The 27,267-nt window shown below is 33.7% G+C and overlaps 1 protein-coding gene across 2 annotated transcripts; it reads left to right on the top strand.

Moving 5' to 3' along the window:
* LOC100366454 (uncharacterized) lies at window positions 1-25,422 on the top strand. 2 transcript variants are annotated; one of them, XM_085506521.1, is made up of 6 exons: window positions 1-215; window positions 905-1,173; window positions 17,075-17,249; window positions 18,344-18,679; window positions 19,951-20,074; window positions 20,320-25,422. In XM_085506521.1, the coding sequence occupies exons 2-6, from the start codon at window positions 925-927 to the stop codon at window positions 21,680-21,682; spliced, it is 2,247 nt and encodes a 748-aa protein (XP_085362647.1). In that variant the 5' UTR covers window positions 1-215; window positions 905-924; the 3' UTR covers window positions 21,683-25,422. The 2 variants fall into 2 exon arrangements, with proteins under 2 accessions (XP_085362647.1, XP_085362646.1); XM_085506520.1 differs by having other exon boundaries at window positions 1-434.
* Window positions 25,423-27,267: the final 1,845 nt, after the last annotated feature.

The following is a 27,267-nucleotide window of genomic DNA, read 5'->3' as shown; positions in this document are numbered from 1 at the left end:
GCCTGGCCGATTGGAGTTTGACTATGTCGTCCCTGTTTTTGCCTCCAAAATCGCTTTTACGTGTATTGTTTTGATATTTCTGAACTTGTGAGACGAATGTGGTGCCTTGTGACCCGAATTTGGATGCAGAGACTGTCTAACACATCGATAAACGACCAGATTTCGACGGAGAAGTTACGAATACTACCAGCTCGCACACATTTGAAGAACCGTTGGTATTGATCTTTATTTTTATAAACGCTTTAATTTTCATATTTTCGGAATATCGAGGTTGCCAGGCTGTCTCACCTGTACTCACAAGCGCAAAGGACACCCAGGACTTGCAGAACTTATTACCAAGCGTTACAACAAATCGTCATTTTTTGTCGCTTTTCAACGAGTACCCTCTAACTTGTGGAGTTTATTTTTGGAGTTGTGTCAGCGCTACACACAGCGTACGTCGTGAATCCTTATTTATTACAGCCAACTGGTCCACGTTTCTTGGACAAAACCCCAAACTATTTGGTCGTATGAAATTGGTGGTGTGCAACGGTCTGCTTTATTACACGGTGCTGTGTTAAAATTCGCAATATTTAATTTTGGCATATTTTGAGTGACCGAACGCTTTATTTAGCCTGTTTGCTGCTAGGTCAGCTATCATATCGCTGCACACGTTTCCAAACTTGGATCTCCCACTGCATCAGTAAGCTTACATCTGCGTGTAACTCTATCGCATGAACATATTTTCAGCAATACATCATTCCAGAAAAACGCCAACCAGTAAACTGATAGTGTTTATCTTGATGGAATAAATAACTCGTGGACCAGAAAAAACAAGAAGTTAAAAATTCTCAAAGTAACCAGACCTATGATATTCGTTCGTACCAGTTTATAATTGTATTATTATATAAACTGTTCACTTTAGATTATTCTGCCTTCGAAGTGATGCAAGCAGTGCTGCAGTTTACTTTGCCAGAACGTTTGTTCAGCTTGAAGCGAAAAATGGCTAAGCACCTGCCACCGAACCTACGAATGTTGGACACCGAGAAACTAGCCGAGATGATCGGTACTAGCGTGGACAGGTTATTGGTGATCGACAGTAGATCGTTTGTCGAATATAACACTTCTCATGTGCTAAACTCAGTGAATATTGTGTGTTCAAAATTGGTGAAGCGGAGACTGCAACAAGATAAGGTATGTATAAAATATTTTTAATATTTATATTTATTATGTCTGATGTATCTATTTAAATTCAATTGAAAACAGTACAAACAACTGTTTTCATTGATTTTTACCTAAAAAGAAATTCATGCTAATAATATAAATGTGTTTGATTAAACAAAATTTCAATTTAAGACGAACCTCTTTTGTTTATAATTTACTAAAAAAAATAGTGCTGAATAATAATTGAAAAAGAAATATTTGTTTTTGTTAAAAACTTGTTGATTATGTATATACTATTGATGACTTTTAATCATTTCTGCCTTTTTTCGTTTTCACATTTTGAAAACTACTGATATTATCTAAGAAATATATAATACATGAATGCATTATCAGAATTATATAAATGCAAAAGTTGAAAAGTTTGTCCTTGGATTAATATTTAAATGAACTGAAAGCAATGATGTCATCACTGAGAAGGTTACCCCCAGCAGAAGCTATCTTCTTCTATGTACTGTATTCAGTGCAATCATGGTCAACATTTTGTTTATATTTCTGCTCAAATTCTGGCTTCTCGTGGATCTATATACATTTTATTTATGTTCACAAAAGAACTGTTCTTGGAAAGAAAATTACGTATTAATTAATTTATCTGAATAGATACTATGAAAAACAATAATTGTAATTTGTTTCATGTATTTTTGAATCTTTTAGTTGTATTTCCGTCCTTGTTCCTTTGTCCAGTTGTGTATGAAGTCTGGCATTGTTGCTAGGTGGAATCTGTGTATAGCATTACTCAACTGTATTCAGATGGTAATTTTTCTCCCTGAAACGGCCAAGGATTTGGGTGTTTGTATGAATCAAATAAGGGGAACCAACTGGAGCTTTTTATATTTCGAAGGTCGTCAAGAAATTTGCGTTGGATTTGAAAACTCATTTTTGGCAAGATTTACCCAACTGTCTGTTCAATTTTCTCAATGTAAAGCACAAAAGCTACCACTAATCTTCAACATCTCAAACAACAAAGCCAACAAAGCTCATTCCTAAATGTTGAAAATGAATCAGTTGCTTAAAATAATTCAAATCATAATGAGTCGATAATTTTGATTCACGCTCATACCCTAAAATAGATGTTGCGAAACTTTGAACGGGGTTTGGCTATTATTCTTTGAGGTGGGGTGGGGGTTCATGGTATTTTAAAGCAGCTCTGAAACATTACATATAAGATTTTGTGCATGCAAGAGTTTTGTTAACTTGGTCTAGATCCCCAACTTGGTTCTTGTAAATATCTTGTATATTACTTCCCCTAATTCTCGTCAAGTAAAATGAATAGATTCTGTTCATTTGGGAGAAATCCTGATGTTGACTGTGATATGTGGTGTCATTCTTATGATGTGGCAGTTTTTGTGTGTCTGAATCATCAACGTAAACTTAACCAAATACAATTACTGGTGATTTCTTTGTGATGTGTAATCAAGTTTACACTACAAGGGAATGCCTTAAAATAGAATTTGTGCAATTCACAGTGTAGTTACACCTGACCGACTGCTCAGGTTTGCTGAATCATTGTATCCAATTATTGGTGGGTCAACTCCCCTTATGAGCCATTTCCTTTCGTCGTCCCATTCATATTCCGTCTTAACCTGGCATACAGGAATCACACTTGTAGATCTAATGAGTAATGCTGTATGACATCATATTTGTTTCAATATTTTTTAAAATAATTTATTGTCATATAAATTTGATAGCTAATTATTAACAATTGATCTCCGCTTGCGTTTCATTTCAGTCAATGCTGTGTAATCGTATAGTTAACATTTATCGTTGCTTTGTCACTAGTGTCGCACTGAAAATAAAGACATTATATGCAATAGATTTCTAAGGATTTGTGGGAACAATTACTTAATATTATTTTGCTCCTCCCACCAGTTTAGCATACTCTTTAGACGATTCTTTTCATTGTTTAGAATTGCTGTTTTCTGTGAAAACTGCAATTTTGCTAATTAGACCTTGCTCAATAAAATAAAAATTGAATTTGAAAACCAAGTTACACAAAGGTCTTTTTCATTTTTTTTTTAAATTTTATTATTGAATAAAACCTTTCATGCATATATGAGAGCTACCCCCGTTATTGACTCCCCTTATACCTGGCGTATTCAATTGTTTAAAACAGACTTTTTAACTAATTAGGCGTTTTAAACTTTTAAATGAAGGAAATTCCGTAACTAAAGCCTCTCCAGTGACCAAAAAAACTAGCTGGTTTGTGTTACATATGAGTCATAGTAATGGTATTCAATCTGTCAGTCTAATATCAAGGCTGTTGCATGTACTTTTCTTGTGTCAATTTGGTGGCTAATTCGCATGCGAGTGATAAAGTCAATTATTGCCAATATCATAATTCACAAGTGACTTAGTAATTAGGTAATGTGATAAATTATTCATGTAGACGTTAGGTATTTAATCGTTGTGGCGTTGAAATAATTTAACATATATAGTCTTAAGTTTATGCAATAAACTTCTTGGGACTTACGTTGCACTTTGCATTCATGCAGCAGTACAATGTTCTGTTGCTACGTCAATTCTATTTTCAGTAAGATCCTGTAATCAACGATATTGGTGGCAAACATCAAAAAGACGTAACTTTGTCTTTCCATCTTTGGGCTTGTATATTATGTTTCTAGGTGGAGTTGCCATGGTTTTAGCTTTTGAATTTTAAAGAATTTTGCTGTAAACATTTTTTTGCTCTCGACGACGCTGCAACACTCTCTGCGATATCTGAATACACCAATCAGCTGTAGTGTTGAGAAATATGAAAGGATCTTTCAGTAAAATGTAAAATATTAATTAGCACTTGTAAATTAATTTTTAATTCTGGACATTAATAAATTCTGTAAGTTTTATTGAATGACTAGCAATATAACAGGAATTTTGATGCTCAATTAAACTTAGTTTCAGTCTTCGCTTTGCATTGTATTTGACATGGGTCCCATGTGACGCATGCAACTTCTAGGAAGCGTAAATGTGCGTCAAAGTGTTATGCGAACTGGAAACCAAATTTATAAAAACACTTACAGCTCCCAAGTGCTGGTGATCCAACATATGGTAAATAAACCAACTGGAGTGTGCCGACATATGGCAATGGAACTCCCTCAAATATGTGTTATTTTGCATAACAATAATGTTATTGTTATGCAAATTTTATTTTTAATAATGATGTCATCACATTATGCAAAATATAATGGCAGAACTGATCCTCCCTCTGATGTGTTGTTTACTGTTGTGTACGATAATAATATGTTTATTGCGACCGAATCCACTTTGGAACATTGATGTGAGTGGACAATAAAGTGTAAATAAATGGAAAAAAATGGAAAAAATGATATTTATATAAATATATATCCAAAAAACAAGAAAAACAAACAGTCTGAACATGATTTATAATATTATTTATCAATAAAACTGTATATTTGTTAAAAAAACAGTATACTAGTATGTCAATTTTAGTGTGTAGGACACAAAAATGTTTTTGTAATAACAGCACTACGACTATTTGATTTTTTGGTGACTGACAACACTGCGACCTGTGTCCATGGCAAGGGGAACACACTTTGTCCTATAGAATAACAATAACAAAACCTCTGAGCCTAGATTAGATCAGATAAAAAGGTAAAAATAATATATATTAACCAAGTCTTCAACAGGTCAAACTTCATCTGATAAGATACTACAAGTTACCGGTATGTATTTATTTTGTGATGGAGAGGGTAAAGTCGAACTAGTTTGCGGTCATCATTGTTAAAGCCCCTCGGTCAACAAATTGTTCAGAATCCAGACTGGTTCTCGTGATTACTCCAATGTTGCGAGACACTGCAGTGTATGTCGTCAAAAGTTCATAATCAGAAATTCCTAGGGCGCCATCTCTCCATAATTAATCATCTAGTTGACAGAAATTATGCAAATTTTAATGTTTTAACCAGTACATTAAGGCAATTTGGGTGACTCGCCAAACAACCACAAATATTTTTGTGGGATACAATAGCCCCACCCCCTAGAAACTCAATCTATGCTAGTTGGTATTAAAAAAAACTTGTATTGTATTTATGTACATGTGTCTTTAAAATTACTTACTTGTGATCGGCATTCAACTTGTAGAAAAAAAAATACAGATAGTACTGTCGACACAAGAAATCCATTGATAAATATTTGTTAAATTTCATTATTCAAACTGAAATGCGAGGTTTCTATTACCGGGGTAGTCGATGAATAAAACATTTTTAAATTATGTCATTGCACACAGCACTCGGTGATTGGTTGGTTGGATTTAACTGCATTTGAAATTTATAAAATATTTATAAAAAAAGATGAATGGGTTTGTTGAGTTGATTGTAGGTACTGACTTTTTTTTATATTAATGACAATTGAACAGCTTTTCCTGAAAAAAAAAAAAAAATTATCTTATAAATCTGGATTGCATCTTTCACTGTATGGTCATGTATACAATCACAATAATTGTTGAAAATTACAATATAACACTATTTATTCTATGTTTCAATTGATGATCTATAGAAATTGTAATTCAATACTAAATTAAATTAAAATGTTTTTTTTTCTAAGGCTAAAAAAAAAATTCAACATGTGTGGGTGGATTTTGTATTTCCATTTTTCAAATCATCATTATTGTGTTTTTATAATAATTTTCATGAAAACTGATTTTTTTTTCTAATTAACCAACAAACACGATAACCAGAAACATTTGTTACTAAGGTACTACTTAGTTTTACTGAAAATGGCAACATTTATTTGCACAGAAGTTTAAAACTTATCAACCAATCGTTCATACTGCCCGGGTAGTTTATCAAATTCATGTTGTATCAAATCTTTCAATGTCTGACCACATTTAAATTTATTCATGTCTAGTGCTTTATTTAAACCAATAGGAAAACAAACTAATGCTTTGGCATATTTCCATTTAGTTTTAACTGTGTTCCGTATTTTATAAAAGTAAGATTTTGTTAACTATACGTTTAATGAGCCTGGTGTTAGTTGATTCGTGAAAAAAAAACCTGAAAAATCGACTGTAACGCTACTACGCCTTGTATAAATGACATCATAATCTCATTGATTGATGATACCGATTTGTTTTTGACAAATAATAACTTATTAGTGAGCTCGTGAAACGAGACCCTGAGGTGTTGTGGTTTGAATAATGTAACGATGGTGTTCGCCTGATGCTTTCTTTTCAATTTTGGTCGCCCTGTAGGAATATGGAGTTCGTTTGAAGTGCCTATTTTACGATCATTAGGTAGAATAGACCAATTGAAAAAGGTTGTTAATATATACTGATGTGAGGCGCACGCTAATGCAGGATGTGTTCAATTTACTGAAACAAGCTTTTCGTAAAATAATGAATATTTATTTTCAAAGTTACCGATGGAACCTGATGTGGAAATCTAGATCTAGGGACTTTGCTTAAGACTAAATGGAATTTCATGAAAATAAATATTCATGAAAATAGCATCCACAAATGGCGCTCCTGCCCCTCCTTTTTTCACCCTTTTCTCTATAGTGGTTTGGTCCAAAAGCTTTCAAGAAAAAGAGTATATAGTATATGGCAATTAGTGATTATCAGTTGTGCTTGGAATTGAACTCCATTTTGTGGCCTTTTGAAATGTGTTCTTTTGGAATAATAGTGATAAATACACTGTCTTTGTTATGAAGTCAGGTGGATATGATTCATATTTTAGTAGAAATGAAAAAAAAAATGGCTGAAATGGAGCTTTTTGACATGCGGAAAAGCAATGTTTGATGTTTCTTTTCTCCAGTAATTTAACTGTCTGTTTTATACCTGTTCCAACAGGTTGGCATTTCGATTCACGAGCTTGCATGTATTTTGTCTATAAGCAGAAACTGACGTGATTTCCTTTTGAATTGTATTCAGTCTTGTTCACTGCTTTGTTCATAGTGTAAGAAAAAGCTTTCTGCCGAGTTAAAATTTTGTATTCTCTCTCTCTGTTCAATTTAAATTTCATTATCACCTTTGTTACCATATACATGTGGTAAAGAGTTTCTGATCTGTCTTTTACACGTGTAGAAAATTCAACTCAGTCGATATGTAGATGAATAATACATGCATCTTTTCACATAATTCTATGTGTGTAATTTAAACATCACTATGACCAATATCGTGTTAGTGGCTCATTTCAACACTCCAAAAAGGTACAGTTTGCTGTTGCAGCCACTGGTAAAAAGAAAAGAGCTTTCAGTACTTTACTACTGTAAAAGGGTTAATTATTCACTGGGTTTTAATTTTGCTTATTTCGCTGACTGGAAAATGCGCTAAATTAAGACCCAGGGAATATGTCAAATTTAGCATGGAACATATTATCTAAATGATAAAACTGTGAATTTAAAACCCACTGAATATGCCTGAAATCAGCGAAATTTACAGTCATTTTACAGTATATGTGCCTTAGGTCAAATTTACTGTAAGAAAGAGCTGACCAGCTTCTCATATAATTTTGCAAGACCTTCTCCCTTTCAACTTTGTGGAAAATAATTTTGGTTGATTTTGTTGGACCCTGGCTTGAATTTTTTAAGGAAATAAAAGTTTGTATGGCATGGAAAGACGTCAAGTGAGCATACCTGGTACTACAAAATATATTATTTTAGTAATTTAAGTAAAAAAAACTGAAAAAAAAACATTTCGGCTGATATAACTCTGATTTTTGGTGACTTGAAGGTGAAATGTAGGAGTAAGTTACAGTATATAATTATAGTGTGTGATACATTCGTGAGGAATGCGAGACTCTTGACACCGGTATAAAACACTCTTAGTACCCTTTTATGTTGGCTTGGCATCGCATGAAAAGAATACTGACTTGATCTTAATTGTTTATTTCTTACAAAAAGCCACGTATTGGTAAAATACATAAAACAAATTAGTTTTTTTATCAGACGTTAGACATGTTTTGGTCATGAGGTTGTCATGGAGAGTTGATATTTTACATTTATAGTTCAGTTTTATATCTATTTTACAGGCTTCCCATCTTGAAGAATTGCCTTATAAAATGTGTTGTAAACCTTTGTCCAAACTAACCCAGTGTTTGACCTGTGAATAATATCAATATAAACGTGAGTAATTTGAACGAAACAGGCTTGAATCTATGTTTATTGGAATACAGATTAATACAGGGCTTAAACTTCAGAATCAAGAGGACACCATTTTTGAAAAAAAAAAACATTTTGAAAATACATTGATCTCATTGAATTTGAGTAGTGAAAAGTTACGGGCACCAAGGCAGTCAGGTAGAGTTGAGTTGCCTTGACTGACTGACGCCTTTATGAATTTGGATGCCTGCTGAGTTAAGGTGTTCTTAAAATTAAACTTCAAAAAACGAAGCTATCTGTACGTTTTCTCAGTATTTCTTTTTAGGGAAATAACAACGAACACTGTAAATTCAAGCTTGGTATAATAGTAGTTCTGAACCATGTCTGTCTCTTATATAGCTTGTTCTCATACACATGTGATCTGTTTCTCACAGTATTTTCTCCTTTGTCTCTGTAGACGTATCTTTATGTGTACTTAAAATAACAGCATTCATATTACCCTCCTCCGTTCACAAAAGTCTTGCATAGCGTCTTTTCAGTCAGGCTAAGCTTGCTATGACTCATAGCTGGGCTTTGTCTCCAAAGAGCTACCGGATTGTTCCATTTCTCAGTCGGGGAAGACAGGGTTGCATGTAACAAGTTTATACAGTATCAAAAGTCTTACGTATATATAAATGTATATTAATATATCTAATATTTGGTGCACTTCTCGCTCAGTTAGGGAGATTTGTTTGTTTTAGATGGAAGTATCATCATCGTCAACATGATTGATAATGTGTACCGTGCTTCAAGCTGAAACGGTTCAGTGCATAATAGTACAGCGTGTGAGTTCGGGTTTTTCCCAGCACACAAGGCTGGGAAATACCCATGTAGCTATTCTAATACTAACCTTCAAATGCTCTTGCTTCCTGTCTGATTCTAAATTCAGCTTCTTATCCCCCCAGATATTATAAAAACAGTTATGGTAATAGAGCAGCCTTGATATTGCAAGTCATGGATATCAATTAGTCACATGGCAGCATAGTTGAAATTGTTCCTTAATCCAGTTCAAGATAAATAAATGATTCGCCAATTTGATCAATTTTCGCTTTAGTTTGTACAAGCACTGTACCGTATATTGGAGTTAATCAGACCAATAATAAGTCATTTACTGTTTAGGCAGAAGCGATTTTACAATTTTTGTCTGAATTTTGTCTCGCTTAATGCCCTCAAAGCGTAGTTCGCAAAGCTTTACATTTTAAAGTGTGGTTTTTTTTTTACACAAATAACTAGAATAACAACTTTTTTAGCTTTTTACGTCATTTTTTTTTAGTGAATCAAAAATATCTGGAGAACTATACATGTACATCTTACAATGGTTCTTAACTTTTTCACCACCAGTTTCCTCTTTTCATCACAAATTCACAAAATAGTCTTGTTTATAGTCTGCACTTTCCTTCAGAAGATTGGGACAAAAATAGTCAAATTTTTGGAGTAAAAACTGAAAAACTGACTCAAATCTTGTCTGTTGGCTTCAAAATTAAGGTTCATTCCCAGTAATATTGAAGAATATGAGAAAAAAAGTCTTGTGGTGAAAAGGTTAATGTAACCGACAATTATCTCGCATTCATCCAGAAGCCAACATTCTCTGTCTTTATACAAAGGTGATGTATGAAGCAATGCACCGAAAAAATCATGAGGCAATGCGTCATTTACGAACAACGATAACATGTAGATGAGGCTACTATGGGGACTACCTGCCCGAAAAAAATGGCAATGTGATTATATCTTACAATGAGACCAGCATTGCCTAAAGCATTGCTTGGTGTGTTGCCTCGTGAATTACCTTGTGTAAAAATGGCCTTTATATGAAATAAATATGGTTGAAGATAAATGATTGTATTGAACGTTTCATCTATAATCGTCTAAAAATTACAATGAAAACTATTAATCATTTACATTTCTAAAGAATATATTTCATATAAATTGACATCTCCCTGCATGGAGCAATAACGAAAGAATGGTGCTCTTATAAATTATATTCACTAATACTATAATGATGATGACCTCACCATGAATGCTGTGATAAAGTTTAACTGATTAACGAGACTTCAATTTCGATATTCGATATTGGTCCTAAAAGATAAACTCCTTGTACAAATTAGTGGATGAGTGTAGCGAGTGTGCGCTTTGAGGGTTTCTTTTCAAAACTCGATTTGGTTTCCCTGAAATATTCGATGAGAAACGTTGTATAGAATACTTGTTGGTTTATTTTGGAAGTAAAATGTAAAAAAAACATTCTCAGCGTTCAATACATGTCTTTGCAATGACTCATTTGTAAATAGATTGTTGAAATTCACAACGGATAACAATATACAAGTCTTGTGTAAATAACTTTCACTACATGCTTTGTGTAAGACCGAATCTCATGGTTTTGTGGACTTGCTGATGTAAACAAACTCTTGCATTGTTCTACCAAGAGGTTGCATAATTGTCCTTGGTGAAATACTTATATCTGTTGGAAAGCTCCAATAATAACAGATATCCAATTAATGTGGCCTTACAAGCATATGGGGGAAGATATAAAACATAATGACTGAATGACAAATTGTCACGAGTAAATACGGCTCACTAACTAGAATATGGCAGATTCTAGCGGCCAGGCAATGGCCTCATAAACCGATCTTAGCTGACAAAGAAAACATTGACTTGTTCAATTATAGACTGTATGAACATAACCTAACAAAATAGGGCTTAAAAATATTTGTCTGTAATTAGTAGGAAAATCATATTTTTTCTTGTAACTTTGCTCAAGATATGATATATAGTAGACTGTTTAATTTCATGAGGTTTCGTAACATTTCATTTGTAACATTACACTTAGTAATTTCGCTGACTGTTGCTAACTCATCATTTGCTAAAAGCTATCGTGGATAACTAAAATGAATGAAAAAAACAGTAATAGCAGTGAACATGCTTGAGTGATTGAATCACGGAAATATAGTTTAAATAATTTAGTGGTTTATTGCCTTGCCTGTAATGAAATGGAAAGTATATAAGAATTCCATCTACATGTTATACTTTTAAGTCTTGTAACTCTATTTACTTGAAAAGTTTTATTGCGATTAGATTAAGTTTCATGTGTCTAATATGGCTCTGATATCGATACTTATAGTACTGTAAAATGACTAATTTTCGCTGGGTTTAAATTTCACTGATTTACCATTTCAGGCATATTCAGTGGGTTTTATATTCAAAGTTTTATCATTTAGATAATGTGTTCTATGCAAAATTTTACATATTCACTGGGTTTTAATTTAGCGCATTTTTCAGTCAGCGAAATAAGCAAAATTAAAACCCAGTGAATAATTAACCCTTTACAGTATTACCATGTTGGACTACTCTAAAAGTGCTTATTGTTGCACCATGTTCAACAACGACCTTATGTGCTGTGCTGTATTCAATACATGTCAAATTCACGAGTTGCTAACTCAAAATTAGAATGTGTTATGTAAAGATTGTGGTTCTATACCACACTGAATGCCAATAGGTCAGCATACTATGACGTCATTTGTTTACATATTCACCAATCATCATGAGTATATCTAAATGTTGTACATGGTTCAACAGTTGCTAGATAGCGATGGCTTTAGTTGTGATACTGCAGTTGTCGTCTATTTCTATTTTTGTATTCTACCACACAGCAAATATTTAATAGTATTGGCATTCAATTCAACAAATTTTCATCAAAAATTTCATCGGATTGTTAAAAGCTGTCAAATTTTCGCCACTAAAAGCATTCCCAATTTGATTATTTTAAAGAGTTGCATGAAAAAAAAAAAAATCATGAAACTTTTTCTGTTCTCGCCTTGCTTTCAGAAATTGTTACCATTAATTTTCCCTATTAATTGAAGCAGTCTGTGCTATTTTTGTGATGAAATTTGACAGAAATAATAAACAGGTTGACCTTCTGTATCCACCACAAACCTGGAACTTTTTTTCTCACTTTTATTTGTGTATATTTTATAAAGATGAGCAAGGTTTATAGAAAAAATAGTCTTCTTATTAATAACAAATTTTATCCTCATAAACGTTACATTTATAAAAATCGAACAATCATTAAAAACTATTTTTAGCTCAGATTGCTAACGTACTTACTATAAACATCTATAAAATGGTAAAAATAATGTACAATTTTACATTTTTTGCTGGTAGTAGAGTAGTGACCTCATTCAGAAATTATAAAATATATTATTTTCAACTACAAGTCGAAATGAAAAATATCTTTCTTATAAAACATCAAAACAATTGAATAATTTTTATCAGGAATAATTTTTGACAACAACATTTCTGCCCAGATCCAGCATTAACCAGAACATTCTATTGTTGATAAGTTAGGGGGCTCTAAAGAATGACATCATTCCTAATTTGCATATGTTAACAATGACATCACCAACATAGTAATAATACTATGTTTCTATTTACGGAGCACAGCACAGAGTGCCTATAATTTGATAACTTAAGTAGTTTTCTTTAAATTGATTGTGTTCATCCAAATTGGGACTACATTGATGCAGAATTTTAATCAAATTATACAATGAAATGCGAAAAATATGCATTGTATAAGAAAAAATATGGTTTTGTGAGTGATTGCAGTAGTTTACACAATTGATGTATCCTGAGAATTGGAACAATTTCTTGACATCTGTCGATTTGAATAAAAGTCAAAAGTTCTCTTTGAACACGAATGACTTTTGTTGCAATTTCACAAATTTATGTAAATTCTTATCTTTGCTTTAATTAATAAAGAGGTTCAGATAGAATTGAAAAGAAAATCTTGTTTTATTCATACTTTTGTAAATATAATGGGCCCACAATAAAAATTGTATTTCGTGCTCATTAAAAAAATCTTGCAAAAAACATAATTTCAATACAACTATTTTTGGGGATGAAATGTGTCTGTGTTTGTTTTTTTAAAAACGAAGCCATTCAAATGTATGATGGCAAAAAAAAAATGTACAAATACAAATTCAACAAAAGCATGTTTGCTTATGTTTAAAAAAAATACTTCTGCTTTTGAAATTACAAACCATGTTTGTGTCTCTCTGTTTCCTTGTAATAATAAGAGACTGGATATGTTAGGGGTTCCCATGGAGAAATGAAAGCTCTTAGAAATGCATAGCTCCTTGCAATAGCATTCACATCTTTCCTACGTGACGAGATCAAAAGAAAAAATTCTGTTTTCTTCTGCTTCTGAGTTCACCTAATTTTGAAGTGTATCTAATTTTTAAAAAGAATTTTTGAAAGGAATTTTTGTATACATCCTGAGAAATTATCTCACTTTAGAAAAATGCAGTTTTTAACCTGTCTGTTTAATTGTTCAAGAACGATTACTCAATAGATACAAAAGATTGTTATAATTTATATTCTAATAAAATTCAATTAGAAAAATCTGAGCGATCACAGCCCGAAATATCATGTAATGTGTTGTTCTCGTAAATGCATTTTCTAACATGTTAATTATTGCCATAAGGTCTTGGGGTATATTGTAAATTATTTTATTTTCCAGTTATTCATTTTTACAATCGGATAATTTAAAGAAATTTGTGAAGATGAAATCACCATAAAAGTCGTTGTGACTTTAAAGATCACAGTAAACTAAAAGTTCCGGGTTTTTTTTTGAATAAAAAAGTGTAGGTAGACTAAAAATGTTCTTGTCGTTCTCAGCTTTCAAGTCTTTGTATCCATGACATGAAGGATGAGTTAGTTTGGCACGAAATTAATCTGGATTTCAGAAATAAAAAGCTGCAAGCTCACTAATCATGACATTGAAACTAAAATCTGTGATATTCCTGTAAAAGCTATTTTTATGGTTTTTAGAAGGCAGAGAAATATAATGACGCCTGTGGCAAGTTGAAACCATTAATAATCGGGGCATAAACTCTCAAGGAAATGATGACATCATGTCAAATAAAATTAATGAATGTTTCAATTGTAATGATGATCAGATACTTTGTTCATTGTTGTCAAGTCATTCTGAGGTAGCTAATTTGAATAACAATAGCCTAATATGAGTCATATCTCATTCTTGATATGCAAATTAACTCCACCGGGGTGCTCATAACTCCCATACAGTTATAAGTAGCGATTTTTTTCCATCCCAAATGTAACTTTTCTACCAAGCTAAGGAGGCTGTGACTCATGATCATGTGACTTTTGAAGGTCAAGGTCATATTTCATAATTTACTTGCAGCTGCTGAGAAAAAAGTCATTTTTCAAAAAAAAATGATGTATATCTTGATAACCCAAGTGGTTTAGGTTTATGCAGTAGAAGGATATACTGTGGAATACTTTATTTTCGCTGGAATTAATTTTCGCTGAAAAGACTTTTTGGGCGTTCTGTATGGAATTTATTTTCACTGATTTTTGATGAGTTGAATGTGAAATATAGGAAAAAAAGTATATTCGCTGGATTTTATTTTCACGGAATCATCCCTTTTGCGAAAATAGCGAAAATAAATTCCAAGCGAAAATAAAGTATTCTACAGTAATAACCAAGGTTATGAACTCTGATTTCTATGATGTCAAAAGATGTCAAATGTACAGAAATCTGAGCTGAAAGAGTTTCGTTTAGTTCTTTGATGCAGGGAAAAAGACTGTAATACATGTAAAAGTAATAACTTTATATGAAAATAATTGTCTACCTCCCAAAAAACGTAAATAACTTGAATAAGCTGATTCCATTATTCATTAAATCTTCAATGCCAGGATTTTGGTGCAACATTTAGTAATTTTGTATTTCTTTGTCACAGTTTGGTGGTCTCCATTTTCTTCTTGTACAAGTAGTTCAGTTTATAGAATCGTCCTCCAGTGTTTAAGTGAAGTGAAGTCAAGTGGAGTAAAGGGCTTACTTATTAGTGTTTTATACTTAGATGTTTGGTTAAATTAAAACCCAGTGAATATACATAATTGACAATAGAATGTATCCGTTTCCTTTACAAACCAGTGAATATGAAAAACTTACAGTATCTAGTGTATATTTCTTCTATACTGTAAAAGGGCTTAATTATGCCCTGGATTTTGCTTATTTCGCTGACTGGAAAATGCGCTAAATTAAAACCCAGTGAATATGTAAAATTTAGCATAGGACACATTATCTAAATGATAAAACCGTGAATTTCAAACCCACTGAATATGCCTGAAATGGTAAATTAGCGAAATTAAAACCCAGTGAAAATTAATCATTTTACAGTATATTCACTATATGTTCCATGGTGTTAATTAACGACATTACATTATGGTTCGTTTTTGAAACCAATTACGTTTTATTCATGTATATATGCATTAATATTGTATGGCTGATATAATAGTTGTTATTAAATGTTTATAATGACATTAATACATATTTTCTGCATTAATCATTTATTTTAAGTGTTGAAATTTTTGTGTCAATGCCTTGTTAGCTTTGTCTCAGTCAAAGCACGCCCCTGTAGCAGGACTGAATTGGTAGGGTTTAATTTGGGTACTGTAGAATACTTTTTTTTCGCTTGGAACTTATTTTCGCTGAAGGGATGATTCTGTGAAAATAAAATCCAGCGAATATACTTTTTTCCTCATATTTCACATTTAAACTCATCAAAAATCAGTTTATGAAAATAAATTCCATACAAAATGCCCAAAAAGCCTTTTCAGCGAAAATTAATTCCAGCGAAAAAAAAGTATTCCACAGTTGTTGATTACTGAGAGGTATTCAATAAAGAAAACAAGATTGTACATGTCTGTAACATTTTTCAATGTAGAATTTTCTTTTTTGTCAATGACGTGTCTGAGAATGAGCGTAACCAAAAAATCTTTGTCCATTCTGACGCATCTTATTGAGTCAGCATATAAACACTGTGCTCATTCAATGCAAGACAGTTTCGCTTAATATAGCCAATTATTTAACCCTTTGTGCGCAAAATTGTTTTTTTGTTCAAATTGGGGTAAATTTGTTCACATTTTGTAAAATTTCACTAAATTCAATTTTAATTTTGAACCAAAGAAACAAAATTTGACATTACTTCTACTTTTTGATCAAAAACATTTTTTGTGGAACATGGCAGACTATAAAAAAGACGTTTTTTGTGGATGGTGACTGAAGTTTACTTTGTCGCTTAAAAGGTTAAGTCGCCATCTCAATCTGAATTATTTCAATTATAAATACCGGTACCACCAAATATTGAAAACTTGATGTACAACCCTAATGAAGAAGAATATCGACCATTTTGTTATCGCATCAAATGTACCTAGAGGAGTGGTTACCACTTTTTTTTTTTATAAACATGAATTTGAGAGAGTGAAGTTAAAATACTGCTTCAAAGAAAATAACTATTAGCCTTGGAAGCAGGAAATGGATGACTAATAAAGTTAATGTTAAATTACTAACATTTTAAAGAGTTTTAAAGATACGAAGGTGATGACTATATCAACTTGGTTATTACCTATAATAAATATATAAATATAGAAAATAATATGACATGATACATGTTTATAAATTTATTAATTGTTTTGTACATACTGTAAAATGACTAATTTTTACTGGGTTTAAATTTCACTGATTTACCATTTCAGGCACATTCAGTGGGTTGTAAATCCCCGGTTTTATCATTTAGATAATGTGTTCTATGCTAAATTTTACATATTCACTGGGTTTTAATTTAGCGCATTTCCCAGTCAGCGAAATAAGCAAAATTAAAACCCAGTGAATAATTAATCCTTTTACAGTAATTCAGTGCAATGTTATTGGTATTAATAATTCATCTATTGTTTTATGGGAATTAATGTACGATATTTTATTTTCTGATTGCAGGTAACTATTCGTGAATTATTGTCTAATTCTTGTAAGGTTGATACCGATGATAATTGCGAAGTGGTAGTTTATGATCAATGTACCCATGATGCCTCAGGAATCCAATCAGAAAATTTTCTCTCTGTCTTACTTGGTAAATTATCAGGAACTTTTCAGCGTGTTTCTCTTCTTACAGGTGAGTGAATTGTGGTGGTAGAAATTTATATACTAATTTGCATGATATTTGCATAATAATGTCAAACCATAATTGTAATGCTAGTGCTGACATATAGTCAATTTTGCCACAGAAGTTGTATTCATGTGTGGCCATCTCTCTGTCACATGGCAATTTTAATGCGCTATCCTGGCGTCAACCAGGCTCAGTTGAACACAAGCACCTGCGGACCTTAACCAAGGTTCCCCCAAAGTCGCATTCATTAGTGAATGAATCTTGGCCAGTGGAATTGGCCTTTCCTTCATCTGTGGCACACTCACCCAGGGTAGGGGTCGACCCTTTGATGTTCAGCCTAAGGTAGGATTTGAACTTGGGTCTACCGATCATGAGTATGAAGCGAAAACCACTATGCTCCCAGTGAGCGGTTGCAATAATTAACATACTGATTAAAATACGAAATTGCACAAATTTACACAATTATTTACTTGTAAAACTGTTACAGCCTCACAAGTGACACAACTATGCACGAGTTTTTCAGTTTTCAGCAATTGTTATGATTTAAAAAAGTCAGCATTGGCACAGTGGAAATAAACCACCGTGGTAGTCATAATAATGTCTGTGTTGATGAATAAAAAACACTTGTGGTACCACCAACCATCATACTGTTTGTATCCTGGGCATAAAACTGATCAATAATTAATTAAAAACGCATAGGATAATTTTATACGTAAATTATTTGCTGTATTAGAAGAAGAGCCTACTTAAGATACCATGTATTTCATTGTAGTGGTGCAATAAACCCACATACGAGAGCTACTAATGCAACTGCAGTATTGACTTCTCCACTTTACTTTATATAGCTTTGAGTGCCATAATTTTTCCTCGCACATTTTGCAAAGTTGCATGCATTTTCCAAAAATTTAATCATTATTTTTTGACCAGCGTAACTTACCATTTCTAACAGGTTTTTGATTACATTTTTTTGAACAATTGGATACAATTATGGGGGTATATTTGCATAATACATGACAAAAGTAGACTTTTGTGCTTTTAAAGAAGTTAAACTTGTTCAGTAAAGAAGATAATATAATGTATTTATGTGTTTCTATCAACAGGTGGCTTTGCTGCTTTTCAGTCTTGCTTTCCAAGTCTATGTGAAACTCAGGGGAATTTCACCAAATGTTCAGCTTTGGCGCCGTTATCCCAACCATGTATGTCAATCAACAATGTGGGACCAACGAAAATACTGGCGTTTCTTTATCTCGGCTCGCAAAAAGACGTTCTGAATCAGGAAGTCATGCACACGAGTGGGATTGAGTATGTACTGAACATTAGCAAGACATGCCCACAGCCTGACTTTCTACCAGATGCACACTTCTGCCGGATACCTGTTAATGACAATTATACCGAAAAAATTATCCCATATATGGATCAAGCTATGGAATTTATAGGTGCGTATCATGTGATATTATTACGGGAATATTGCCTAGTATGCATGAACGTAACAACCAACATAACCTCAGTATCATAAAGCTGCCAGCGAGAAACCTTTTACGTTCTGTGATGTTTCCAGCATTTCACCATTCTGACCTGACATAGGGAATTACATCCCTCAAGCCGATATAATGCATTACTGCGCACTAAAGTTTTTCATGACGCATATAGTTATATATGCTCATTCTCTTTTGCCCTAATGGTACAGAATATCATACATTGATTATCAAAAACAACTTACTATAGATATGCAATTTGGTAAAATGAAATTCAGCAAAATAGGTATAAAAACCAAGAAAATTAGATGCTACGGCAGCTTAGTTTGTGACTTCAGAAGCTCCCTACGTCCACATACATCTTTTTTTTCTCCATCAGCAGTCTCCAAGGTGACCAAACTTGATTTGTGGAATTCCATTGTGAATCGAGATACCCACAAAATTAGTCCTGTTGCAGGGCATACCGACATAGTTGTGATGTTTTATAATCAGAATGCATACTATTTAGACATTACAAAAAATGCACCACCAAAAAAAAAAATAACTCAAGCCAAAACCCCCCCCCCCCCACTTGTTTCATCACTGCACAGCACCCTCTGTTGATAAATTATTGAATCTGCAAACTTTGCAAACTGTCATGTATTCTAGCAAATTCTGTGGAATTCTTGACAGTACTAATATATGGCCGTGTCTAGATTGTAACATAGTAGACCATATCACACCTCCTAGACACACAGATGGTGGGTCTCTCATACTCCCAACCAACACTTCCGATGTTATCACCTATTTACTTCCGTTAATCGATATAGAACTGAGTGGAATTGATCTGTCCACCTGATTTCAGTAATTGATACTGCATAACTATTTTAAGAATTGGCTATCAATGACTGTCAGTCACTTAGCTGTGAAACACATACCAGCACCATTTTATATGTCAATTCTTGGATAAATGGACAGCAAGTAAGTCTGGTTAGTAGTGCACACAGAGGGTAGCAAGCCAAACTGCTTATGTACACCACAGAGGGCAGCAAACCAAGCTTGTTGCTGGTACACCATAGAGGGCAGCAAACCAAACTTGTTGCTGGTACACCATAGAGGGCGGCAAACTAGGCTTGTTACATGTTCACCAAATAGTGCTAAATTCTCTGGTTGTTTGTATCTGATAACTGTCAGTGTTTTGATCAATTCTCACTTTCCAAAATCAAACGAACCAATTAATTTTTTTTCTACAGAAAAAGTTCAATCATCTAATGGTAAAGTCATTGTTCATTGTTTGGCTGGAGTATCTAGATCAGCTACTGTGGCAATAGCTTACGTCATGAGGTATCTTCATATGTCATCAGATGATGCTTACAGGTAAGAAGATTTGATTGGTTTATTGAAGTCACATGTTGAGATTCTTAAAAATTCTATTGGCTGATATATTCTAATAGATTTGCTTGGTTTATTGAAGTCACATGTTGAGATTCTTAAAATTCTATTGGCTGATATATTCTAATAGATTTGATTTGTTTATTTTGTATATTTTTTTTGCAAAGAATTAACAAAAATTACAATAAAGGATGTTTTTGAAAATTATTTCATATTTTTGTTATCAACAGGTATGTGAAAGATAAGAGGCCAACAATATCGCCAAATTTCAATTTCTTGGGACAGCTTCTGGAATATGAGAAGTTACTAAGAAAAGACAAACAAGGCCCTGATTATGTCATCACTGACCAACCACATTCACGCCCGTCAGGGTGTGGTGACGTCATCACACCAAAACCACGTTCACCAAGTCCTTACCGAGAAACTAAACCTTACTTATTCCATGATAAAGTACACCAATCTGAAACTGATGATGATCCAACGGAGCGGAAACGTTCAAAAGTGTCACCCGGAGTTAAAATACGAGACATTCCGGCGATCCCATATGTTGTTTCCTCCCCATTCCATAAAACACCAGAACGTCCAACTGGATTAGATGTTGTTTCACAATTGGGACCAATTTTTTTGAACTCTTCACCACCTCCACAGTTTACCTGTATGACGGTTCCCAATTTGCCAAGTCCAAGCACGCCTGATAGTATAATGTCCTCGCCCATGCAGGACTCTCCACCTGTGTCTATTTGCTCTAAACCAAGCGGTAAGCCTGTGAGTCCTGTTTCTTTACAGCAAGTCCATGATTTGACTGGATCCCTAAGTGTTAATTCCCCAGGAATTAAGTATGATAATCCTTTTCACGCTGTCTTGAGGAAAAAGAATGCTGCTTCTGTAAAAAACATTGACGTGGACAAACCTGACAGCAGTATTTCTGTCGCAGGCCGCAATAGTCTGTTACTGACAGGGGACCAATCAGGAGTGGTGTTGTGTGGAAACGTTGCCGACTCTGTGACCCACAAACCTGCTACTAAACCTGACGAAAATTGTGGAAGTAGCAACTCTGAGAATGCCTTCTTTAAAACCGTTGCAGATACTGTTTGTAGCAACTCTGAGAATGACTTTTTGAAAACCGTTGCAGATACTGATTGTAGCAACTCTGAGAATGCCTTCTTGAAAACCGTTGCAAATACCAATTGTAGTCAAGCGTCAAAAAACTCTAAAGGGTCTCAGCAGATGGACAGATCTGCTGAGGCCATCACTGTGACAGAAAAGAAGAAGCCGAGAAAAGCGAACAATGTGAAAGTCCACAAATCCACTGTGGACACAGTGGTTCACAAAGACTCACAAACTAAAAGCACAAAACATTCAGTTAGGGAAAGTTTTTCCTTTTCGGAGACTTCTGCATGGACTTCTGCAATGTCAACTCAGTGTGATTTCATGAGAATAGATGGACATGCCGCTAAACTACAGCGATCGTCTGGGTCTGTGGAGTCCTTAGACTGCCATTACCAGGAGATTATGGATATCGATGATACAGGCGCAACTTTAGGTAGCCAGAGATCAATGTGCGGGAGCTGTGAAATGATAGAAGTATCGTAAAATACTCCTTGATAAATATAGTACCGGTACATCCTAAAAACATGCAACATAACCTACTCGTTGAGAAATGGTATAACCAATGAGACGAGGGAGGCAACAGAAAAACAATTTTTTTTTTATTATTTAAAAAAAAATATTCTATATATTATGTTATGTTTAAGTGCAATAAGTTTGTGTGTTTTTTTCACTATTTCAGTTCCAAACAGTGGCCGAAGTCTACAGCAATGGTTATTCAAAAACCCAGCATTTTTTGTGCAATATACAATGATGGTACAAAAAAAAAATGCTGAATTTACAAATAGAACTGCCAGACATTTTGTAAAATAGACCCCATTTAATATGCCTAATTTGTAAGAAACGAGATATTCTCGGTCTATTTATTTATTACCCTTGTTTTATCATTTCAATTACTCAGATATTTGTAATTTTCTTACCTACATCCAAACTATAAAGTGAAAACTTTTTTTCAAATGAAAGTGAAACCATTTTAATATATTGTGTCCTGATCTGTTGACCTATTCCCCCTCTTTTATACCAAAATGGTATAGTCCATTTTAAAAAGAAATAAAAAAACTACTTTTCCTACGTAAGTGAGCAAGTTGTCAACAGATTGCAAAAAAAAGTACATAGAGCCAAAATCTTAATCTTACAATCAGTACTAAGAAACTAACCGCCTGACCATTCTGCAGTGTTCCCTCTGTTAACAATAAATGCATCCATGTTTTTCTACCTACATACACTGTAAAACCCTTTAATTTCAGTGGTATTTAGTTTCACTGTTTTGATTTTGAATTTCACTGAGTTTTTGAGTTCACAAACTTCGCAGGGAAACAATAAGTTCTATTCTGTTCTTTTACATGTTCACTTGGAACAGTTTACTCATCTACGAAAATAGCAAAATTAAAAACCACGGAATAATGTATTTACAGTATATGGTGACCATCCAATGTAGTGGAAATATTAGGGGTATGTCGAGGGATCTTCTGCAGCGGAATGTTAATGAATTGATTTATTTGATAAATCTAAATAGGTCAACTATTGCTCATTCTATTCTCTAAATGGAGGTGGTTAGAGTAAGATTGTGAATTTTTATCAGGGACTTGTTAATATTCCTATTTTGGTCTGCAAGTATGTTTGGGCTGGGAAGGCTTACCAGATTGATTGTGTTTGAATGTATGAGTGTCGAGCATCCCTCAATTGAGAAAATCTCAGGGTCTTGTTGAACTTAATGTGCCTTGTTAGGGTTGCAGCCAAGCTTAGTATTCCTGCGTCAAGGAAACATGACAAAGAAACTTAAAAAAAAATATCAGTTGAGATGTTCTGTATCTGTTTTAGGTATGTTGTGAGGTTTGATGTCGTAATTATGAATCCTACCGTCCCTGTGTTGTTTAATAGTATAACTCATAAAATTATTACAGGTCCTACTCAATTAATAAAGTTAATCTTTTCTTATTAGCGATTCTTTCACCTCAATCACAATTCTTGCTTTTCTTAGCTGGAATGATTAAGAAAATCTTTCATCAGAAATTTTGGCTGGAAGATTTTTTTTTTTGTGATTTTGTCTGAAATTATAAATATTAGTTGACAGAGTCCTGATTTTTCTAAGTCAGTGATGTGTTTAATATTTCTTATCAATGTATGTTGATGTTTACAATAACAATTATGATTGGTGACTAGCTTGTTTACCTCGTCTTACTGTGATATAAAAACAAAATTGAATAATAAAAAATTATTCATGTTGGAGCAAATTTTTGTATTGGCGAAAAACGTTTCCATGGAAATTAACGTATTACACTTTTACGATCTTAAACGCATGACAACATGAATTGTTATGTAATAGGATATTGTAATTTTGAACACTAACAAACACTGTGTGTGGAGGGAAGGAGAAGGCTTGTAAATATTCATAAAACTACCCTGATCTGATGGCGATTAAAATCTGAATTGGTCGCATCTGGGTATTTCTGATGCTTACTAGCGAGATAATAATTAAATCTTCCCAAAATTACTGGTAATTTTCTCCGCATACTAACTGTGGTATATGACAATGAATGAATTTATTGTACAACATTCCAAATTGCCACAAAATATAAACAGAATAAGCAACCATTTTGCGTAAACTTTACAAGGTTGTCTTGGTGGTTGGTCAGTGCATGTATTTTTCAAAATAAATAACATGGTTACACTAAACCAATTGGTTGGTGACATTACTATTTTAAACGATTGTTACTTGCGTGGCATCACTTAATTTATTAAACATTTGCTTTATTGTTACCCACCTCCTCCTATAATGGAATAATCCATATCTGGAAATGTTTGAGTTGAACCAAACTGAGGGGGCTGGCAGGGACTGAGTTTACACATTTTCAGGTCATTGTACTTTGCTGTGCCTTGCTTTTTAAGCCAAGAAGATTGAAATGTTGGCTTAACTAGGTGGTCTTATTAAGACTCCACAAGTTCAGTCATATTGGTGATTAGTTAACACCCCTTGTTATCAAATACAATAAAATGTTCTTGTATATTTAAATGAGTTTGTGTTATTCCCCTTCATCAGCATAGTATGCATTGGCATCTTTTTGTAAAAAATATTTTTGGAGTAAAGTTTTTTTTATTCTTTGTTTTGACCATCCTAGGGTGCCTCATAAGCATTAGTTCATTTAGGTTGGTAACCACTAATCTGTGTTCCAACGATATGATTGCAGTTAAAATGTCATTTTCTAAAGTTTGTCCACATACTGTCAGATTTGTTATCTGACAATCACCTTTAACCTTTACATTACAAACTCCTTTTTTATCACAAAATAGTCTTGCTTTTTTTTCCTTCAGAAGATTGAGACAAAAGTAGCCAATTTTTTGAATAAAAATTGACTCAAAAAGTGCAGACAAATTTTGGGTGAGAAAGTTTGGTGGTGAAAAGGGGTAACCCTAGTGGGACCTGCCTCTCTGGGGCTAATTTATGTGTTATTTATAAATTCTTTATATTTTACAAATTTACTTGTTCCAATGCATTAATAATCAGTATTAGGTTTCTTTTGTATGTAGTTGATTTTCTTCATAGTTGTAGTAATTATTGCTAGCGGTTATATTTTATTTACCCCATTAGCAATCTGATGCACTGTAAAGAACAATACATAGCCAGCTTCTCATTGGTTGATTTAAGCCAGCTTCTCATTGGTTGATTTAAACCAACTTCTTATTGGTTGCTGTTTATAAACAATAGATCTCATTGATTGACCCACGTCAGGTGACTATATTTGGTTAGTTGTGAGACAAATTAGGCTAACTTTCTTGCAATGTAAATACCAAAAGTGCATACATTGGGGGAGGGGGTGAATGTCTATTTGAGTTACAACACCATGCATGTCACTCAGAGTGTTATGACAAATCTTGTTCAAAGATTGAACTTTACCGTGAATATGCACATTCATGTTTACCATTTATTGCTAGTTTTAAAATGACTGATTACTCGTTTATTTCTGTGAATAACAAACACATTTGAGTTATCTGTAGTAATTTAGAACTAGTTTTTTTGAGTTTTGTATGCATTGTATCAGGAGTTATTTTGTTAATATTTTGTGTTATTTGCTTCGGATTACTCCTTCAGTGCCTCAAATACTGACAGTGTTCTTTTTCATGCCAGAGAATCTTTATGTGATGTGCGTTGTCTATAAGAGTTTGTTTGTTGCTTGTCGTTGATGTACATCATTTGTTTACAAAGCAATAAATAATTATACCCTGAATACAGTGTAGAGTTTTTTGTTTTTGTTTTAGAAAATGTTGTCACATGGCATTATTATATATCTGTCACTGTAACGGCATAAGTTACAGCATGCCATAATTTCGCGGTATTTTAGAGGGGAATTTTCATCCTACCATATTAGGAAATGCGAATTCCAAATATAGAATGATTACGTGCATAAGCGTCCTCTAACCTCTAATAATAAAAACAAACATCGCTGCCACTACGGTTTGACCAGACTCCATGCAAAGAAGTTCGCAGATTCTGTTATAATCTGTTCTATAATTCTGTTATAATAATGGTATTTCCATGATGTATCCTTGGTAGGAAAAGATTTATAATGAGTTTGTTACAAAGATACCTCAATGTATGCACTCTAACAGTACACTGTTGCATCGACCGACGTGCAGCGGAGGTCGTTACTGCCACTGTACTGTCTTCGAGCATACTTTGAGGTATCTTCGTAATAACCTTGTATTATCATAATGTGAAGTATATGAAAATTTGGTAAAATGTTTGCCAGCAACAAATCCCTCCAGCCCCCAGATTGTGATTGGGTAATCCCTTATGACATGGAATATGTATATGTGTGAATACAGGTAATGAGGGAAAGGTTCACCCATCTCCAGTATGGCAGTGGGTATTACAATAAAAGTGGGTTTATGAGCACTCTATGAATATGGGTCTTTGATAAGAATAGAAGAGTGGCCATTCACAATATACACATTAATACAAATGTGGCACTTCACAATCGCCATATGAAGACTAGTGTGAAGTTCACAATCGCCATATAAAGACAATTGCCATATGAAGACTAGTGTGAAGTTCACAATCACCATATGAAGACAATTGCCATATGAAGACTAGTGTGAGGTTCACAATCGCCATATGAAGACAATTGCCATATGAAAACTAGTGTGAAGTTCTCAATCGCCATATGAAGACAATCGCCATATGAAAACTAGTGTGAAGTTCTCAATCGCCATATGAAGACAATTGCCATATGAAAACTAGTGTGAAGTTCTCAATCGCCATATGAAGACAATTGCCATATGAAGACTAGTGTGAAGTTCACAATCCCCATACAAATAAGTGTGTGGTTTACAAATTCAATGCAAGTGTAAGGTTCACCTGTGAAATAATAAGTGCCTGCTGACAATCTCTTATACAAGTAACATGTAGTTTGCAAACTCCATATGAATACAAGTGTATGGTTTATGCTCTTCATATCAGTACAAGTGTGAAAGTTTGCAATATGCTTATGAATCCAAATTTGGTAATTAAAATTCCTGTACGAATTCTAGTGTAGGGTTTGAGATACAAGTGTGTGGTTAAAAATCTATATGTGAATGCAAGTATGTGGTTTACAATCTATACCTGAGTATAAGTGTGACGAATACTAGCTCCACATATATACAAGTATCTGGTTTACTATCTGTATGAATAAAATTGTTTGGGTTTGCATTCATCATATGAATATAAAAGTAGTTTTGCGTTCACAATCTAAGTGTGTGGATTACAATCTCCATATGAATACAAGTATGTGGTTTACAATTCCCACACGTATACAAGCATGTGGTTTACGGCCTCCACATACATGCAAGTGCATGGTTTGCAATCTCCACATGAATAGATGTGCATGGTTTGCAATGTCCATATGAACACAGGTGTGTGTGTGGTTTACAATCTCCATATGAACAGAAGTGTGTGGTTTGCAATTTCCACATGAACACATGGGTGTGTGTGTGTTTTACAATCTCCACATGAACACAGGTGTGTGTGTGGTTTACAATCTCCACATGAACAGAAGTGGATGGTTTATAATCTCCATATGAAAAGAAGTGTG

This window comes from Saccoglossus kowalevskii, chromosome 12, assembly GCF_978046115.1.
Source record: "Saccoglossus kowalevskii chromosome 12, keSacKowa6.1, whole genome shotgun sequence".
Lineage (NCBI taxonomy): Eukaryota > Metazoa > Hemichordata > Enteropneusta > Harrimaniidae > Saccoglossus > Saccoglossus kowalevskii.
The sequence above is the reverse complement of the archived record's forward strand: the minus strand, read 5'-3'. Positions and strand labels throughout refer to the sequence as shown.

Excerpts from the sequence above, each read along its gene's own strand:
- LOC100366454 (XM_085506521.1), top strand. The coding sequence starts at position 925 with ATGCAAGCAGTGCTGCAGTTTACTTTGCCAGAACGTTTGTTCAGCTTG. Across the intron at positions 1,174-17,074 it reads GGAGACTGCAACAAGATAAG|GTAACTATTCGTGAATTATT; the intron begins GTATGTATAAAA and ends TTCTGATTGCAG. Across the intron at positions 17,250-18,343 it reads GCGTGTTTCTCTTCTTACAG|GTGGCTTTGCTGCTTTTCAG; the intron begins GTGAGTGAATTG and ends TTCTATCAACAG.